The sequence below is a fragment of the Copadichromis virginalis genome, linkage group LG14, assembly GCF_057382275.1.
Source record: "Copadichromis virginalis isolate Kocher_CV1m ecotype Utaka linkage group LG14, C_Virginalis_male_GT1.1, whole genome shotgun sequence".
Classification (NCBI taxonomy): Eukaryota; Metazoa; Chordata; class Actinopteri; order Cichliformes; family Cichlidae; genus Copadichromis; species Copadichromis virginalis.
Window position 1 is genome coordinate 23,503,738 of NC_140631.1, and position 20,740 is coordinate 23,524,477.

Here is a 20,740-nt window from a genome sequence, read left to right on the forward strand (position 1 = left end):
ACATTCCCAAAATATGCAGGGCCACGTGTACGTATGTGCACATTTTCTGTTGTCATAAGCAGAAACGCGGTTCCTGCTCGTACGACGTGTCCTGCGGTCACGGCCGGACTTTGACTCCGGCGACGCATGAGTCATGTGATATCTGCTGAATAAAGGGCAACAACATTAGAAGCTGGCATTTTTGTTCTTTTGTTTTTGGTCCGCTGATACAACATCTTTAAAGATTTTTAATATGCTTAAAAAACTTCCAGTAACTCTCTCACTGTTATTTATGTTGCTGTCATAAAGATGACGTTTCCTTTTTCTGCAAACCTTGAAGGCTTAGAAATCAGTCTGGATATTGGTGGTGTGACTGGAGTTATTACCCTAATAAATCAAAAAGACCTGAAGTGACTAGCTAATCATTTCGAAGTTATTTATAAGTCCAGCATTTAATTTGCTGCCTCCAGCCACTAAAATAGTTTAATTTATTGCTTTTTCTTTCCCTCTTTACTATAAAAAAGCACATTTGGGTGGACAAAATCACCATAGAGTTAGAGGGAAGTGTAGGGGAGACCGGGGATAGTTGTAACATTTTTGACATTTCTGTCTGTAAATTGAAGCTCTTTTAAGGTAGTGGATTCAAAATGTAATGCAAAGTATTTACATGTCTCTGCTATTAAATAGTGCAGCTATTTTCTCTGCAGCACAATTACCCATTGCATGGTATGGTCTCAAACACAAAGAGTGAAATGTTACAATTAACCCCATAGTCTGGGTTAGTTGTAACATATCCCGGGGTGAAATGTAACACAATGAAATAAGGGTACTAACAAAACATTAACATGTAATCTTTGTTTATTCAACACATGAATGCACTTAGAGCCATTTATGTAGCTGTGTGTGTGTGTGACAGAATGCAGAAATCTAGCTTTTGAACATATTCCAACCCCCCAAAAAAGACAAATTATGGAATTTTCTGCAACTGAATATTTCATTAATTTTGGCTGGTCTTCCTTGAGTTTGGCCTCATTGGCTCAGTGGGCATTATAACCTACAACTCTTGCACCAATTTTGAACATAACAATGAAGCTGAAAAAATGTAGTTGTTCACCAGCATCGCAATTCCATTACTTTTTATCATGGCTTACCTTGGTGTGGTTTGCAAAGTGCTTCAGAAAGATGAGGAAATCTGTTTCTTGCACCCATCCTGATTTATTTCCACTACCAATACTTCCTACTGGTCCATCTCTGACACAGAGGTCTGCATAATGTATGTGTGGGAACACAAACAGTGGAGGAATTAACCGCATATACAAAAGCGACCAGTGAACCTCTCTCTGCTGATGTCGTTCACAAACTTGTTTAATATAAGTTAAAGTAATAGTGTGGTAAGTTGTAACATCTGCATTATTGTTACAACTAACCCAGACTGTTGCTGTTACAACTGACCCAGACTCCTATAGCCATGAACTAGCTAACATTACAGCCAACAGCTAAAACATTAGCACTAAAGACCTACACAGAATATATCCCCATAGACATACAAATAACATAATTTAGGTTTGATGAGTTTAACTGCAAAGCAGATAATGCTATTAGAAATTGAAATAAAGCAGAAAAACTTACTTTTTGGCATACAAATTACTTTTTTTCATGTTAAATTGTCTGTGTTTGACAAAATGTGCTGATTTTTCACATGTGATAGCAGAACTGAATTGGGCATGCACAGGATGAGTCACATCATTTGAAACTTAGCCCTGATTGGAGAAATTGGAAGTGTTACAACTGACCCACGTTACAACTATCCCCGGTCTCCCCTATTGTCATTAATCCTTATTCTGACATAATAGCAGTCAATGATGAAAGTGAAACTGAGCTGTGGCCTTACATTAAGCCAAAATGTGCTGCTTCGCTATGGTTTTATTGTTTAACAACTACAGATATGGCTTCAGTAATAACACTGATTAGTGCAGGGATGACAAGCTCTTTTTATAGCCATATCTTTAGTGGGACGGACCAGTGAAACTGCCCTTCAGTGTCAACTAGTTTAATCCTTGAGATATCCTAATTTAAAAAACCAAGTGAAGTTTCAACAGTATTTCTCAGTTTTTCCCGCATGATGAAGAAACCTTGCAACAAGAGTCTTTGGGCTTAAATTTTATGTGTAAACAAATGTGTAAAATTCTGGTAACATCACAAAAATGTCCAGTGAACCCACTATAAAAAACAACAAAACAACATATATTTCTATAGTGAAAAAAGCGGGAGGTTTTCTGCCACTTGATTATTTATCTACTACTTAATTACTTTAGTGTAGTATGAATCACCATGGGGAAGCTGTGAAACATGTAAATGCAGTAAAAAGTCCAAAATGTATGCCCTCCTTCATGACCAGTGGGCCAAACTTGAGTTGTTGGCAGTCTGATTGTGACCCCTGAGCCTTATGTTTCACAGGGGTTAAAGAGTGGAAGTAATCTTTAGATGTAGGAACCAATCATAGTATAGAAACACTTACACATGAACAGAAATGTAAAAGTAAAATGAAGACATTATACAGACAGACAGGATTATATTATTTATGTACACAGAGGTGTTATGATGCAACTGTTGGAACTAGCACTTGCAGTTATTAGATGCAGGGCTCAGTCTACCCCGTGACTGCTTGGTTTTTTGCTTGGTTTTTACTTTTAAAGTGCCCGTACGCCTGATGCACGCTCGTAAACTCCCAGCATGTGACCCTGACGTGCCAAACAAAGCACGCCGACTGTTCTCCGCGCTGATTGGCTGGTGGACACAGCGCCAATAAGATGTAAATTTACCGCAGTCAAGCAAACTGTCGACCTTTCGTTCACACAGAACAACTACGCGGTGACAACTTGTAGTCATCGGTTAGTCAAACATCAAGCCGCGAGAGGGCGGCACGTGAGACACTTAACAGAACAAGCCGCCGTTATAAGCGGCAACATTTTTGATACATTTTCTGCGTGTGGCGGACGTGACTCGTGAAGAGAGCTCCACGAGACCGAAATCACCCGAACCCCGCTCCGTGTTTTCCCGTCGCTTCCCTCGTATGCACGCGGTGAGGGAGGGCGTTTGTCTGTGGGCGGTTACAAACGCTGCGTGATTCACAAACCTTATTTGTTCGTACTACTTTGAGCGCCATCTTGTTTGTAACTCTTCTACGTAAGTGGTAGAGTTTCTACTGAGGGGGGTATCGGATTACCCTATTTTTTTTTCTCCTTCCTCCCCCCTACCCCACCCTCAGCTTCAGACCGGGAACCTCTCCCTGTGGCAGGCTATACGCACAGGCGCGTCTGCTTTACAGCCTTTTCTCCGAAAAAAAGTATTTTCAAGCGGACAGAAATGAGCATCGAAACGCTTCTGGAAGCGGCCAAGTTTTTGGAATTTCAAGCCCAGCAACAACAGAAAGCACGTGGTAAGTTTGTCTTTTATTGGGGGAAAAAAGATAAAATAAATAAAAGCTCGCTCGTTTTTCACACTCTGACAGTCAGGAGTGGGAACCAGTCCACCCATTCAGTGAAAGGTTTAGTCTCCGAGGTAAGAGGAAACCCTGCCTGTGGCTCATTTACCAGCACAGTGTCTGAACTGATTCCGTTTGTCACGTATGCATTTAAAGACCGTTTCAGTCTTCCTAGTTTTACTTTCATTCCGGTTTTAGAGTGGCTGCTGTGGATCTGCTCTCTTCATGTCAAGATTGAGGTCAGGTCTCAGACAGGCAGACAGAGACGGGCTTCTGCTGCAGTGTCAGGGGTTACTGCATCGAAACCTGCTGCATAGACACTTAACGTGCTGCTCGGCCGCGTCACCGCGCGCCTTCCTGTATTTCTGAGTATCTGCACGCGCTGCTGCGGAACATTAAAAATAAAAACAAAACACGGTCCGATGAAGGGCGGTGGCGCGCGGAGTGCCAGGCTCATTTTACATAATGACCTGACATCGTCCGCTGGGGATCAAGTGACTCTGGCATTCAGGTTCCCCCTCCTCTTCCCTCCCACCCCAGCAGTCTGCGCCCCCTCAGTCCCTCCGCGCGCCTTCCGGATATCAGGTGTTGTAGTGACTCTGCGTACCTGTGTGTTTCGGTGTTACTGTCGATTCTTAATACATAAAAAAGCAAAATCACAAACTCCCCTGGCTCTCCAGACTCTCGTGGAGGGCTTTGAGTCAGTCGATGACGTGAACAACAAACCACGCCCCTGTAGTTTAAAAAGCATAGATGGTTACGCCCCTTCCACCACGTGCGTGCCGGGCAACCCCTCCCAAAGATCGTTAATAAAGCAGATGGCTCACTCCGGTATTCCATCCGTGTAAACTACATCCGGAGAGAATTAACAAGCGTTACGTTTTTATATTTACAACTTCATTCAGCTCTGGAGTCAACAAACTCTTCATGTGAGATTACTATTCAGGTTTCTTGTGATGTCATGCTGCACATCGCTTAATGACTGGATTATGCGTCAGTGAGAAATCTACTGCATAACCAGAAACTCCTCTAAACCCTACGCCGTAACCTGACGTGCACTTCCTGAGAAATGTGACGACATATAGGGTCAACGCAGCCTGCAAAAAGTCGAGTGGCGTGGGAGGTTGGGATGTAGGGTCGAACAATGTTACGTTGTTACGACGTAAATTTCCTGCAGTAGTCTAAATCACGTGTAACTGTCCATCGTATTGGATGTGATATAACCACTGGTTGCTAAGGCAAGCCATATATTCCCTGACAGGTTGGCAGTGGCTAAAGGAGGCTCAGTTCCAAAGGTGGTGAAAACCTAGTAGAAATTGCTTCAGGTGCACGAAATCACTTGGAATCACTGACCAGTTCATGACCCTTTGTGACTGGGGCTCTTTTAAAAAATAATTTTCCTCTGGACCAGTGGTTGACAGATGGTCACACTGGTCTCTAGCCTTATGTGTCTGTGGCCTTATTTACTTGACTGTCACCATGATTGTCACACATCCAAATGGCAGACGAGTTAATGTCACATGTCTGCAACTCTTTACATGCAGTTACACTCCAATAAATCAATGTATCTTGCATGGATCGCTATAGCTGTCAACATATTGTGTTTGCACTGCATATTAAAAGGAAACAAACCTATCAGAGTTGTTTACGTTTGCATAGCTGTGAGGTGTAGTTACAGTTTGGGGAAGGTGCAGGTTGAGCTACCTCAGACAGCCCTAACGCTAACATCAGACCTGCTGAAAAAGTGCATTACACTTCCTGCGCCGTTTAAGCTTGGCCGCCAACAGATCAGCCCTTTGGTTGAATGCTGATTTTTACATATTCTGTAGCTCTTTACATATTCGTGAATGAAAAGTAGCCTTTTGGCTAATTCTGGCATATTTACATTGATATGTTCATGAATAGTTAAATTCATCATTACGGAGAGAGTCCACGCAGGCTCGGAGTGAGAGATCCTGTTTTTTTTCCTGTCTCAGCTGCTCCTGCCTGGTGCATTCTAAGCAGGCGCCTTCTCCTCCTCCTCCTCCCTCTCTGCTACTGTAGAGCAGGTCACTGTGTGCAGGAAACTAGGCCAGTGTTCCTCTATGTACTGCTGCAGTTATATAATGCATATAGAAAACCTGCTTGTTTTTTGTAAGTGTTTCATGGGTTTCCTTTCAGAAAAGACCCCTCTATGTGTTTATGTCAACAAAACAACATTAAATTGTCAGAACTCATAACTGTGCATGCAACAGCTTATGAAAGCTGTCCACTGCAACTGGAACATCTTGTTCTTTCGTATGTTTTTACCGCTGAAGAAAAGACTTTTCAGTGTAACAGGACATGTTCATACACTGGAAAAAATACACTGAAATGCTTAAAGTAACACTGTTAAAATTTCTCTAGAGCTTTTTAGAGCTGGATAGAATATCTCCTTCCTCCATCACATTATTTTATTTTATTTTTTTACAGTCACAGTCATTGATAAAGTGACATTAGTGTTTTAAAATGTAAAATCATAACAGTATGTGCTGCTTTTTCTTAGATCTAAATAGACTACCAGATCTGTGAAAGATCTGTTTTAAAGCAGGGCTATAATGTTCTGAACTTTGAACCCTCAAAATGTGAGCATGTATATTTTAAACTGATTATACATGCATAACAAGTAGTATCTGTCACATTATTTATTTATTTATTTATTTATTTTAAACAAACAAAATTTGAAGTTAATTTAAAGACTGACCGATAAAAGGTTGTGATTTTGAGAAATATTAGAGAAACCTGCTCTTAATCCTAACTGATTAAACAAGCTGACCTCATACGTCATGCTCTGGTGCCAGGCGGTTAGATCCATTAATTCCTGCTTTTATCAATGTTGGTGTTTTAGAGATGTGTTCATTCAGCTTCAAATAGTCTTTGATGTTAACAGGTGAGAATATTCCTAGTATTTTGTACACTCTATTTGAAGGCGAGCTTACATTATGATGCAACAAACTACATTATCTAAACCCGGATTTTTTTTTTTTTGTCGCTTCATACAATCTTATTGTGCGTAGCTATGTAGAATTTTACATACAATGTAGCTATTGTATGTAAATGTATAATAAAAACAGACTGTAAACTTGTAAATCATTGAAACCCCCCTTTTGTGTATTTAAAAGGTACAAAGACAACATTTCACATTTTGAAACTTAAGAAATGTTACTGGGGTTGTTTTTTTTTTGTCTTTAGTGGGAAGGTTTCAGTGACTTTTTTGGATGTTGTGTATCTAATAAACATTTGTTATTTTATTTTTTAGAGTGACTTAGCACCTAATTTCTGGGAGACAGCTGTGTTGTTGTCGCTCACTGTCGTCATCATTTATGTGAACTTGTTTTCAGTGGTTTGGGGTGAAGTCTGTGGTGCCGCTGTAGCTTCAGCTCTGCAGTGAACGGATGAGTGTGTACTGCTGCAGCGTCCTGATCGCATTTATAACGATGTTGATGACAGCTACTTGTATCTGACATTTTCTAACTGTGAACATGCGCTGCCATAGCAACTAGAGTCCCTTTCCACAGCATCTATACAGTGTGGAGGGGGTGTGCTTTAGATGACTGGACAGCCCCGTAAGACGCATTTAGACTGACTCGTGTTTTACAAAAATACTGAAGCTGATCACTTTTCAGTTAGATTTATCTGTACGAATCTTTCACATGGCTGTAATCACAGTTTATTTAATAGTAATCAAAACGTGCAATCATTTTAAAGCTGGCTCAATGAGATCTGCAGTGTATTAACTGTTATAAACATGCCTTTACAGATAAACCTAACCTGGACATGCGTCTTGGTAATAAAGAGACCCTCGGGCTTTGTTAGTAGAGATCTAGAGTGTACTTGCACTCACTTCCCCAGCACAACTCAGTCAGTGGACTGTGACCAGGATTACATTACAGCGAAATGTACCTCCATTAAAGCAAAAAACTTCTTTTGTGAAGACATGCTCAAAGCTAGGCAACATTTTTGTGGATGTGAAAATGCATGTACAGATAAAACACAAAGTAGGAACAGCAAGAGAGAAGAGCCTGAAACCTGAAAGCTCAGACTTTCATTTCTGCTTGTTGTAATTACATAACAACAAAGATTCTCCTGTAGAGCCACTTTGACTTACAACTGGATGTTTCAATAATATTAATAATATTAACAATAATACTTCATCACTTTACGTGTAACAGGCGTCACCGTTATGGAATATGTTTGTGCTCTTTCTGTTGTGGCACAGATGAAATGAAACTTGCTACTGTCATGGTTTTACACAAGTTTTAGGTTTAGTTAAAAAAAACATCTGTTGGTGTCATGTGCAAATATACCTGCAGCTTTGAGTGTCAAACACTTCTTGTTTCGCTGATTTACTATAATTAAGATGAGCAGGACTAATGTCACTGAGCTGGTACAGCATAACATGCCAAACAAGGCCTTCTACCAGACCTTTCTAGAAATGACCCTGGCTTATTTCCTTTCACATACTCCCAAAATCTATCAGTACTGTTAGTGCTAACAGATTTAGAAAGCTCAAAGGGTTGTTGCTGCATTTTTGTGTATGTGTGTATAGATGGGATTGGTTGTATTAACGGCTGTGTTTTTCCCACAGAGGATGAAAAGGAGAAGCTGCGTCTGCAGCACCTGAAAGAGCAGAGCCACCCTAATGTGAACTCCACAATCCACATCAACAATGTTTCTAAAGCAGAGGAGCTCCACATGGAGTCCCGTCCCTCACCCATACCATCAGCTCTGTCCCCTCCCTCTGTCCCCATTACAGTCATCCCGATACCTGTGGTCACCCCCAACCTTACAGGCTCACCTACTCTACCTGTTACCACGCTCTCCCCTCCTGCTGCTCCTCCACTGGCCTCCCCAAAAACAGACTCTCATCCCCCTCTGGAGCAAAGTGCAGCAGCTCTACTCTGGTCTCCACAGCCCAAACCTGACACCCAAACCATGGTGACTGCCAACCACAAGCAGCCGATACAAAACCACCACCTTCAGCCGCAGCTCGTCACCCAAACCAACAACACTAAACTACACCAGCAGCTGGTTCAGCGCTATCCGGGTACCATCGTCTCGCCCATACAGCAGCAAGCCTTACTGCCCCATTCAGGCCCCTTGCTTCAGCAGGCCCCTCTGCACAATGGCCCCGTCAGCCGGGGAAGTCCTCCTGATGACAGTCGCCACCTAGACAGCAAGAAGAGGCCTGGAGGGTAAGTCTGACCTTTTAACTCAGTATTGTTTTACTGAGGATCAATTTAAATCAGTCCTTAAAATGCAGAAAAAATAATAACTAGGAGTCCAGATTACAGACGTACTGAAACGGTGTCATCAGTAATCTTCTGTGGTCCACTCAGATAATTATAAGATTAGATTAGATTCCACTTTGCACGGGTGCTATTACGATAATTTGGATGAGATGATAAATTCACTCACTTACTGTCATTGATCTGCCTGCTCCCAAAACTAAGAAACAGGTTCTTTGATTCATTTTTTGGGGGGTTAATTTTTTTATTATTTCAATTTTGTTGCCCTTTTAAACATCACAATTTTACTGTGCTCTTGCAGGGCTGGTACAAGAGAGGTGCATAACAAACTTGAGAAAAACAGGTAGGGTCACCCCTTTCCCCAAAAGCATTTGCCAATAGATTCTTTTTTTTTTCCTGAAAACTTTACTTATTGGTAGAGCTTCAATTTTGAAATGTGCTTCATATTTTAATCAGAGGACTCCCAAATAGAGATGTTGTTTTATTAAAGTGAGCTTTACCATTAGCGCTGTCTAAAGTACCTTCTATTTGTCTTGGGTCTGTCAGACGAGCACACCTGAAGGAGTGCTTCGAGACGCTGAAAAAGAACATCCCGAACATTGATGAGAAGAAAACCTCCAACCTGAGTGTCTTAAGAAGTGCACTGAGATACATTCAGGTGAGCTTGTGATGTCTCCAAAGTTCAAAGTTTTATTACCTTCAAATTCCACGTTGGCGTATCTGGTATTGGTAATCATTAGTATCCGATTGGTGTTGGTAGATTTTAAAATCTTCTTGAATTTCATTAGTTAGATTTTTATTGGCTGTTTTGTTACTCAATGTTAATATTTATTTTACCCTTTTCTGTACAGTGGGTTGTGACCACCTGTCTGTGAAAAGCACTTATTAAATAAACTCTCTTATTATATTGTTTTAACAGCTAGATAAATACAACCACAAACCAAAAAAATTAAATCACAATTACAGAAATTACAGATTTAAAAAGCAACAATCGAAGCGCCACCAGTAACAAGTGGCCTGAACCTCCTATCACCTGTTTTTGTTTAGCAATGTTTCACTGGAATGCACAAAACATCCACAAAGGCGATGCCTTGTACTTTATTCCCCATGAATGCAACTCGTATAGGGAGGCTGTAACACGTCACTGATGATTGCTCGCTCTTTCCTCACTGCTAACAAAGCTGTTACACTGTGGTGTTATTGACCCCCAGTCTTACTGGATACATTTACAATCTTACTGCGTTTAAGATTCTTAAGTGTGCGAGTGTTTCAACGAGTGACTCGCCATTTCTATGAGTCAAGCTCTCCCGGTTAGAGTATGCTGGTTGTAAACAGCTGGCGCAAAGGTCTGCCACTGGTCTAGTGTAACTTTCAGACTGACTGTGCTGCTGAGTGTGTCCGTTTTTATTGTAGGTCATTTTTCCAATACACTAATCCAGGAGGCGATAAAACAATATCTCTGTTGCGTTGCTTTTATAGATTTGCGTTTTACAATTACAGTTGCATGATCTGTGTGTTTGAGTGTGCCCAAATGTGGTTAGCGGTTTGCTGTTTAATTTGCATAATAATAAAACACTTACACGGTTTTAGACATTTGGTTGTCATGCGTTGTTGTTTATGAGCCTGCAGTTGTTCATTAACCGACCGTGGTGCAGGTTTACTGATGTGTACACCGAGGAGGAGGGCATGCTGCTGCTTGACTGTGAGATGCAGCAGGCTGGTTATTCCTCTGTGCGCGTGGATGCTGAGGGAAACTAGGACAGCGTGGGTGCACAGCTCGTCACCCAGTCTCCCTCCCTGTGCCCCTCTCTGTGATTAAGCAACATGCTGTGCGTGTTGTGTTCGACAGGCTTGTGCGTCTTTTCCTCCAATCAGCAGCTGAGCTGGACATGCTTGACACAAACAGAGCAAGGGAAACTTACATAATTGATGATGCTTATATGTGGAAGTGAAGAGTATAATAAAGAGTAGTACGAAGCAGTTAACCCAGTACTGGAATAGTGTTACAGGCCACAACAGTGTGTCGTGCCTCTTTGTCACGAGGGTCTTTTTCATTGGCCAGGCTGGTGGTGTTTTGTTTTGGAGGGGTGGAGTAAAAGATGTGAGTGCTGGGTGATAGGATGCCTTAAAAAAAAAAAAAAAAAAAAAAAAAAAAAAAAGGCAGAACACGTGCGAGCACTGGCATCTTGACATGGGAGGTACAGACGCATGTCCTGCCTGCATGCACCTCATTCCCGAAACTCTGCACACTCCTCCCTCCCCGTCCCTGTCCTTGTCCTCCTCTGGGCTGGCAGCAATGAAGCAGCCTGCACAGAAAAACACTGAGCTTAGAGGTCTGAATAAGAGGCTTTCAGCTCAGCACTCTGCCGCTTTTATTTTTACATCTTATTGTAAGTTTGTAAATGAGCAAAGTTTCTATGAAAATAAGTGGTAACTGGAACAGTTTTAGTGGTTTTCCAGTGAAAGGCGCAAACTTGGCTAACAGCTACATAGGTCAACTTCCACTTCCTTATTACATTTCAAATGAAGATGACTCAACATCTGTGACCAGAAAATCTTACATGTGAACCAATTGTTTTCCTTTTTAATTATAGCAGTCGCGCTAATAGAGCTGTAAGAGGGTTTTTTGCTTTACTTTAGAGACAACATGTAGCAGGCTTTCCTCTGAGCCCGTAGTGGTGTCGCGAAAGCCGAGGCTGTAAAATAAGCCCTGATGCATTAGCGCTCCTCCTCTCCACTCCCCCTCCTTCCCTCCAGCCTGCCTCTCTGAGCTTTTAAGGCCACATGAGCAGCAAGCACATGGCTAGCCTGAGCCGCGTGACGTCACCCCCCCTGTGCTGGGCCCCCACCCAGCACTGCAACATGCAGGACTTGCTGTACCACCAGGCTTAGCCGCCCGCAGCAGGGAGGGAGCATGGAGCAGTAAACATAAGGCTCAGCTTACTCCACACGCGCTTCACTTCCTCATGAAAGCTGACTGAACTTGTTCCTCCACTGCTTGTCCGCAAATGCCAGCATGAAAAGTGCTGTACTCTCTGCTAGATGAAGATAAGCTAAAAATTTATTTATCTTTTGATATTTTTAGCATAGTCACTGTGGACTTCATGGCATATTTCCTTTGAAAGGTTGCCTGACAAGATAACTGTACTAGTTCTTTTGACATTTTCATTTTTGTTCATCCTTAACATTAAAAAAAAGCTGGCCCCCTTCAGCTTTCTGACGACTCGGCTCTTAACCGCAATGAGGTAAATAGGCCAGCTATGACCAACACAAGCTTACACACAAAGGATTGGTGTGCAAAAGTAGGCATTTTATTTCCACAGACAGACTTTTTATTGTTAAAGTCGGGCACCACGTGAAACCCTCTGCTCCAGCTTGAAGGCAGACTAAGACAAGGGTTTATGGTTACCACAGTGTCATAAGACCTGTGTGCAGGAACCCGATCAGTGGAGCAGCATGTCTGCAACGTGGCCTCCTGTGCTCCTGGCCCTTTAAGACAACCCAGCCTTGTGCTGTCTGTTCACGGCTGCTGCAAAAGTGAGTCAGTGAGTACAGCTTGTATTGCTCTCTTTCAATCCCCTGTTATCTGTGGCCCTCCCTCTCCCTTTTTCTGCGGGGCCATGTGCTCGGCCCTCGCATTGCTTGTGACAATAATGCTTCAGCAGTGTTTACCTCCCATGCGCACGCACACACATGCACGCACACACAGTTCTGTGGTAAGAACTCTTCCCTGGAAAAAGGAGGAGGTCTGAATGCAGTCATGTGGAAAGAATCCAAGCATACCTGGCACATTGTGTCCTACCAATCTGGTGACATGTTTAACATGGTGATGAAGTCACGTGGGGCCCATCTGCTGCTGGCTTGTTTATCAGGTGTATGCGGTTAATCTCAGGCTAGCTGTGTCTAAAAAGGCGAATGTGGCGTTGGCTCTCAGCAGTTCAGTGGGTCTCTGTGTCTGTGGAGCATTTCTCCACTCTCTCATTCTCTCTTTATGAGTCATCACTTAAAGCTGTAAGCTTGTAGCGCTACTCGCGTAAGGCTGTCAGCTACATGAGGGTAAAAAAGAAGGCGGCCAGACCTTTTTGGACATCACGTTAAATTTTCCTCACCAGAGTAGGTTTTGACAGAAATGTTTACACACTAAGAGGCTGTTAGAAACCTAAATCGCACCTCTCGCACATGAAGGTGTGTGCCATCTTTTAGGATTTCAGACAAAATGTTGACATTTTTTCAGGAGTTTCCCTGACAACCAGAGATGGGGGGCATTTTAGCACATCTTGTGTAGAGACGAAGGATGTTTTTAATCCGTACAGTGAGGCGGTGCTCTTTATGGCTGGTTACAAGTTGCACATCTGTGTCCAGATGTTTAACAGTGCATGCTAAGGAGCACCTTACTCAGTGAACAGTAGTGTACATGTCTGTCCTGCTATTTAAAATCTGCATGTCCAAACTATATCTCCATTAATCAATAATATTAAAATACAAAGTTGGGATCCCTGTCCTTGTGAATGAGATGGTGCAATACCTGAATTCTTGGAGTTTTCATTAAAATAAGAGGTGTAGTTGTGATTCACATTAAGAGTTGTTCCATGTAACAATTATTTTAAAACAGAACTAGGCTACTAACCCTGATCCTAGATAACTTTAGGTCTATTTGGGAGCAAGGACACAGATTTTCCAACTGTAAAAAAACCTGCTCTGGTCACAATAAAAGCAGTTTAACTTAAAGATAAGAAACAGCTTGTTTATGTGGATTTGAGCTAAACTGAAATATGAACGGGACTTCTTCTGAGCTTCTATTTGTGTTTAAGTTACTGAGAAGCAGCCAAAGCACAGACCACTTGGCCCATGCATGTCTAATCCTGGATCAGGATTTGAGACAGGTGCTGAATCACACAAGGCCCGCCTTTTGTCCCCTTTTGCTATTTATGTACATGTGCATTGTGCTGTAGGCGCACACGCTCATAATGCACATGCAGGAATGCACTTAAACCGAAGTAGGCCAGAAGCCACCTACACACGACTTAAATCATACACATGATTACTTGCACATTTACTGTATCGCCACACTGTACACGGTAGGATGAACACTAACAGGAAGTCCACCCTTTATGATAGCAAGTCATCAGGTTGCTGGTAAAGGGTTTCAGACTGTGTCATTTCCCTGAGCCTCTCCCACAGAGAGCGTGCTGAATACTTTGACCAGGCTGCATGTGACATGCAATAAATTATATATAATTAAAGACTTCTGAAGTACTTTAAAACGGGAATACTTAAAAACAAGTCTGCTGATCATGTACCGGTTGCCATAATTTCACTTTTCCTCCTGATGTAGCACGCTAAACATAAAAAACATAAAACCAGTCACTGTCAATAGTAAAATTCATGTATTCACATTTTATAAATGTGTATTTATAAACGCAGACACAAATGCTAAATACCAAAAGTATAAGAACATAATGCAGGACGGCCTGTTTCTGAGTAATATGCTTCATTGCTAGTTGGAACCTTTGATGAATTGCTTTAAACTATGTTTTAAATGTTGTTGCTGGAAATGTGGCTTTCATTGTAACAAATTTATATTTTTTTCTGATAGAAGTAATCAGTTATAATGTATAACCGTTTTCTTTCATTAATCTCTTCTTATTATTATTTTGAATTTGGAAAATTGGCTATTAAATAAACCATTTCTCCACTTTATTAGAGAAGTACGAGTTCAAATAGACCCAGTAGAGTCAAAGTTCATTCCACTGGTGCACTTTGACGTTTTCCTCAAATAAGTAGTGCTGCAGATTTTCTCTCCTCCACCCTCTGTGCACACGACTGATATCTAATTTCATATCAACATCTTTGACAAAATCAGAAACGGGTCATTTTAACTCCTCGCTAATTTTAGAGGTTGAAGTGGTGAAATCTGTTAAATACTATTAAGACTAATATAAAATCAATGTGAATCTTTACAGTATTGCTTCAAGCATGACCTTGGACTTGAGTAAAAACCTCTCTGACAGCTTCACAAAGAAAATTCCTGTGGTTCTCTTCTATTGGATGAATTTATTACACAGTAAATATGACCTTAACGTTTACCCTGCGGACTTTTTCCTGTGTAATTCATAAACCAGTTCTGAGTTATACCATTGTTTTATTTTCCTCCTTGCAGACATTAAAGCGCAAAGAGAAGGAGTATGAGCACGACATGGAGCGTCTGGCCAGAGAAAAGATCGCTACCCAACAGCGACTAGCAGAGCTGAAGAATGATCTTAGCCAGTGGATGGATGTGATCGAGATCGACCGCATCCTCCGACAGACAGTGCAGCCGGAGGAGGACCAAGCTTCAACCTCCACAGCCTCAGGTAGGCAGACTGGAGGGATTGGTGGGATTATGTTCACTCTCAACTGCATGTCTGTAAATCTCCCTAATACACAACCAAACACTGTTTCAGATTAAGTCATGTAATTATATATGTAATTAATGAATTCCATAATTTGTTGGTGTTGCAGAAGGTGAAGACATCATGGATGACGATCTGGACGAAGAGCCTGCGCCAAGAGCACCCACTGCCTTACCCACCGTGCCTCAAATCATGAAACCTGAGCTGCGCACAACTGCAACACCTACTCAAGTCCTAACTGTGATGCCCACCACCACTACCTCCTTCACCACCCCACACAACCAGCGCAAAGCCCCTCAGCACCAGCCTCAGTCGCTACTAGTGACCCCTCCACAGCCACTGTCTAAACCTGCAGCTCCACCAACGCTCACTGCCACTACATCCAGCACACCTTGTCAGCTGTCAAATCCCACCCAGACACAGATGGTGACCACACCCAGTCTGCACCCCACAGTTATTGCTCATGCACCAGTGTCCCACCCTTCGGTCATCCAAGTGATCCCAAGTCAGAGCTCCAAAAACATCGCCCAGCTGGGTCCCTCCACCACCACCAGCTCTGTGCAGTTAGCCCCCGGCCACCAGCCCATCAGCCACATAACCGTGCACCCAGTGGCTCACCTGAGCCAGCATTTACCCACTCTCTACTCTCAGCCGGTGGCTGTCACACAGCCGGCCGTGGTCGGTCACATCACTCAAACAATAAACCATGCTCATGTGAACGGCAGTGCGCCTGCACAGCCAGCTGCCACCATTGTTGGTAAGCAGACAGCAGTGAGCACCCAAATGATGGCTCACCACCCGCAGCTAGTGGGTCAGACGGTGCTCAACCCTGTGACCATGGTAACCATGCCCTCCTTTCCCATCAGCACTCTGAAGCTGGCCTGAACACTGCCAACAGGACCACTGAGCTCCAGACTGTGATCCCCATAACAGGGGTAACGTGATGGAGGGATGTTATTCCCCCATGTTAACAAAGTGACCAAAAACAAGTCCCTGTTCTTAACCTTCCACCTTCTTGTGTGTTGGTTAGTGTTGTGGGAGCACTCAATGGGCCACCTCCCTGCTGTGAACCACGGGCTTCATACCAGGCCATTGACAAGCCAACCGTGTGTGCAGGAGAGCTGCTGGAGACCCTTCTGCTCTGTTTAATTCTCACTTAAAAGCATTAAAGTGGACACAAAGCTGGGAACAATCCTAAAACTCCTTCTAGACCAGACTACCACATCTTCTAAGATATAAAAGGCTGCATGTGACTGACGGTCATAATGTCGTGTTTGTGTTGTACACAGTGGGCTGATGTGCAGTTTTTGACCTTCACCTGCCTTCCTTTGTTGTTTTAAAGTGAGGCAGTGCGTATTTTCACAGAAGCTAGAAAGAAACGGCCTCACATGGGAAAATGTCGATCTGCTATTATAGAGTCCAGACAGTGTAGGAGCAGAGTGCTGGCCCGCCAACCCCAGCGCAGGGAGAATGTGGTTCACAGGAGCCCCTCCTCCTCAGCAGCAGCACATGCTGTAAGGTTGGAGCCAAATCATGGACTGCATTTAGCCGCCTGAGCAGGAGCTGCAGTCCTCGGTGATGGTGCACACAGCAACAGCTCCCCCTGGTGGCTGTTTGTGTTCATAGTCAAACTACCACCTCTGCAACAATGACACAATTCTTCCAGTGAAGAAAAATGATATCACCACATCAGAGTGGCTGAAAAAAAAATATATACAGCTTTGTCAGTTCTAGGCCTAGCCAGGGTGTCTTAGGAGCTTGTCTCTGCCTTTAGCGAGTAATGTTCTGTTGACAGATTGCAGCCAAGATGACAATCAGCACCTTGAATTTTAAGGCTCAAGTGCTCAATCAGAAAAGGGTGGATTTCTCATTTCTGCCTCAAGTGAATGAGTTTAAGTATCTCAGGGTCTTGTTCACAAGTGACAGACTGACTGGTCCAGGCACCGCACCAATCAGTGGTCTGCTGTGGCAAAGAGACAGCTGAGCGCTAAGGCAAAGCTATTCATTTACTGGTTGATCCACTGTTCTACCCACAAACTGTGGTTAGCAACTGAAAGAAATATGAGATCACTGATACAGGTGGCGTAAATGGGCTTCTTTCTAGGCTGTCTTGCTTAGCCTAGACAAGATGAGGAACTCATCATTCAAGAGGAGCTGAGTCAGATGAGGTGGTTTGGGCATCTGAGTAGGATGCCTCTAAGGTGAACAGTTTCAGGCATGCACAACCAAGAAGACACCCGATGGCAAATCCAGGACATGATATCTCTCAGCTTGCATGGGAAAGCCTTGTTGTCTCCCACACTAGAGGAGTGAGGTCTGGATAGCTCTGCTTAAAGTGCTACCTGTGTCCAGATAAGCAGAAGATTGGGTGGATGGCTGGATTTAGTTTTTAGTGTTTAAAGGACAATCAAATTGTTACTTATTTCTAGTATCTGTCCTTCAAACATACTGGTGATTGTACACTGAGCACAAATTCAAGTTAGTGTTTTAGGATAAAACAGTTTGTGTCACAGCTGCTAATGTATTTTAAATATTTTTCATTTTGCAGAGTAGGATTTGTATCTACATCTATATGACCCCCAACCCCAGCAGAGGCGAGTTTATATGCGCTGTGAGACTTAAATACCATGAGGTAAAGGATGTGAATCTGAATACAGAAAGGTCCATAAAATATAGTGAAGTGTGTCTATGCTGTCTTGTAGTGCATATGGTAGTAGGGTGTGTGTTTGCATGCCATTAATGCATGCCATGACTGTACTAATGTAGTGATCACTATGAAAGCAAGGACCTATAGCAGTGCTCTCCGATGAGCTTATGAACTTCATTACGTTACTATAGGCGTGTGAAGGATTTCTGACACATTTAAGATTCTGTCATCCATAAAACTGGGGACAAGTATCTGTACAAAGCAACAACAACAGATGACTTTAATGTGTTTATTCGAGGCACTCTCTTTCCAAAGCTGGCACTGTGAACATTTAAAAAGTAGTCTCAATGAACAGCCAACCTGCAGTTTAACGCACTGTGCTCTCTGAATTTAATCTGAATGTACTGATCTGTGAAAACATTTGGAGTGTCGAAACAGGAGTCGAGCCCTTTTTAGAAATGCAGTTACTTTATTAAAGTCTATGTAAAGTGTAACATTACAAACCTGATTTTGTATTTTAAGATTTACTGTCGCTTGTGTCATCACCCCTCGTTTGTTAATTTTATCAAATAGCTTATTTTCTGGGACCATGTACAGTGCTGTATGTGAAGGGGCGATCACTACATTCAATCACATTTGGCCACTTGTTTAAATTATTCACCCCTTCCATGTTTTTGTATTTTGCTCTGATGCAATACGTTGTTTCCTTGCCATCTCTTAGATTTCACACAAACATCTGGGATAAATGGCATTTTGAAATAGTTTTGCAGAGAAACAAAATGCATAAACGTTTCCAGATACAGATGCTTGAAGAAGCAAAAATATACCTGTGTTTTCCCTATGGAGAAAGTTTACATTGTATATAGCCTGTAAATGTTGGGCTTCATTTAGATCTATCTGTATTAAGGTAAAAGCTTGGGAAAATATGTAAAAGTTGAAATTTATAAAAAAGATACTTAATAAATTGTATTATGTTTACAAAGGTCTGAAGTGGCTTCTTTAAACAAAGTGTAGAGAAACAAAGATGGTTTTATATTCAGAGCGCAGTCAAACATTAAACACTGCCTTATCCTTATCCAGTGATGGATACACTGAGGTCATCAGGACTTGTTGACATGTCAGACTGGATGAGCTAAGAACTGAGCCGCTGACTTTCCAGTTGGAGCGACTTTGCCTGCTGAGCCACATTGACTCAGAGAAATAAAGTGGAAAGTTATACTGATATTTGAACGCAGAATTTTTTTCTAATTATTATTAGTTATTTAGCATTAACACTTCTTTAAGTGTTGTTTTGTTCATGCAGTGGTTTGAAACACCAAAGACGATCAGATTAGAGAAATTGCTCTGGTACTTTTACTCCAGAAATATCAGGTTAGGCTAATACTGAAAACAGTAGATAAACTGCAGATATAACGTGGACAAAGAGATCAAGTTACCTCTGTATAATGTGATGCCACTTAGTAGCACACGCTAGCTACATTTTTAACACCTTTTCAAAACCTCTAAAATAAAAGCTGAACATAAGCATTCAAGAGGAGCGGAGTCAGATGAGGTGGTTTGGGCATCTGAGTAGTCCTTTTATACAAGCCTCCTGTAGGAGTTTCATCATTCCAGGATAACTAGATAACAAAGGCTAGTCTAGTCAGGATGTTATGTCACAATTCCCGCAAAAGCCAGGTTAGTCATCATAGCAACTAGACATACAAGTTATACCTATGATTAAAGTTATCTGTATATCTGTTTAGTCAGCTTAAAAGTAAAATAATTTTAATGTTTCAAAACTATTTTCTGATACCTTCAAATTAACGTTTCTACAAGTGGAAGTTGACACAAAAACCTTAACAATGAAAGAGCTTGTCAAAGACAGACAATGCAACTATTAAAAATTACACTTGCTTGACACTTCACACAGTTGTTGGTGCCAGACAGGCTGCTCTGAGTATTTCAGAAAACGCTGATGTACTGGGATCTTCCCCACACACCCATGTCTACAGTTTACAGAAAGAAAAGATCTTCTGTGTGTGTTGTTAATGCTAGAGGTTAGAAAAGAAAGGCCACACTGCAACAGTAACTGCATACCTTGGTTGTAACAACTAGGGTATGCAGAAGAGCAACTCCAAATACCCAACACGCTGACCATGGAAGCAGATGGCTTACAACAGCAGAAGGCCACTCTTGCCAGCTATATAATAATTTGCACACTCACCAAAATTAGATGATAAAAGATTGGAAAAATGTCACCTGACCCGAGTCTTGATCTCCACTGCAACAGCCAGACGGAAGTGTCATAAATGGTATAAAATCTTCCTGCCTTGTATTGATGCCTTATGCTGGTGTAATGGTGAGAGTAATTTTCTTGGTCCACTCTGGGCCCCACAGTACCAACTGAGCATCGTTTAAAGCATACCTGAATATTGTTGCTGGCTATGTCGATCCTTGTATGACCACAGTAGAACAATCTTCTAATGGCTACTTCCAGAAGGATAACACACCACGTCACAAAGTTAAAATCATCTCAAAACATGAACATGACACCAAGTTCACGGTTCTCAGACGACCTCCACAGTTACCAGATCTCAATCCAGTAGCGTGCCTTTTTTGATTTGTCAGCTTCACACAAATTTGCAGCAACTGTGTGATGCCATCATATCAACGTGGACCAAAATTGCTGAGGAACACTTCTAACATCTTCTTGGATCCATGAAGCAATAAGACAGCTCTGAAGACAAAAGTAGGTCCACGGTACTAGAAAGGTGTACCTAATGAAGTGGCCAGTGATTCCATCTTTCACACTAGCAACAAATTTAATTGAGATATCATTATTAAACAAAAAAATCAAAAACAATTTACCGAGGTAAAGTGACTGGTAATACAGGGTGGGCCATTTATATGGATACACTGTAATAACATGGGAATGGTTGGTGATATTAAAGTCCTGTTTGTGGCACATTAGTATATGTGAGGGGGCAAA

At 42.1% G+C, this 20,740-nt stretch overlaps 1 protein-coding gene across 2 annotated transcripts; it reads left to right on the forward strand.

The window, feature by feature from the left end:
* The first annotated feature begins 2,952 nt into the window (after window positions 1–2,952).
* mnta (MAX network transcriptional repressor a) lies at window positions 2,953–18,751 on the forward strand. 2 transcript variants are annotated; one of them, XM_085430001.1, is made up of 6 exons: window positions 2,953–3,418; window positions 8,070–8,676; window positions 9,032–9,073; window positions 9,277–9,388; window positions 14,891–15,083; window positions 15,232–18,751. In XM_085430001.1, the coding sequence occupies exons 1-6, from the start codon at window positions 3,346–3,348 to the stop codon at window positions 16,005–16,007; spliced, it is 1,803 nt and encodes a 600-aa protein (XP_085286127.1). In that variant the 5' UTR covers window positions 2,953–3,345; the 3' UTR covers window positions 16,008–18,751. The 2 variants fall into 2 exon arrangements, with proteins under 2 accessions (XP_085286127.1, XP_085286128.1); XM_085430002.1 differs by lacking the exon at window positions 9,032–9,073.
* The last annotated feature ends 1,989 nt before the right edge of the window (window positions 18,752–20,740 follow it).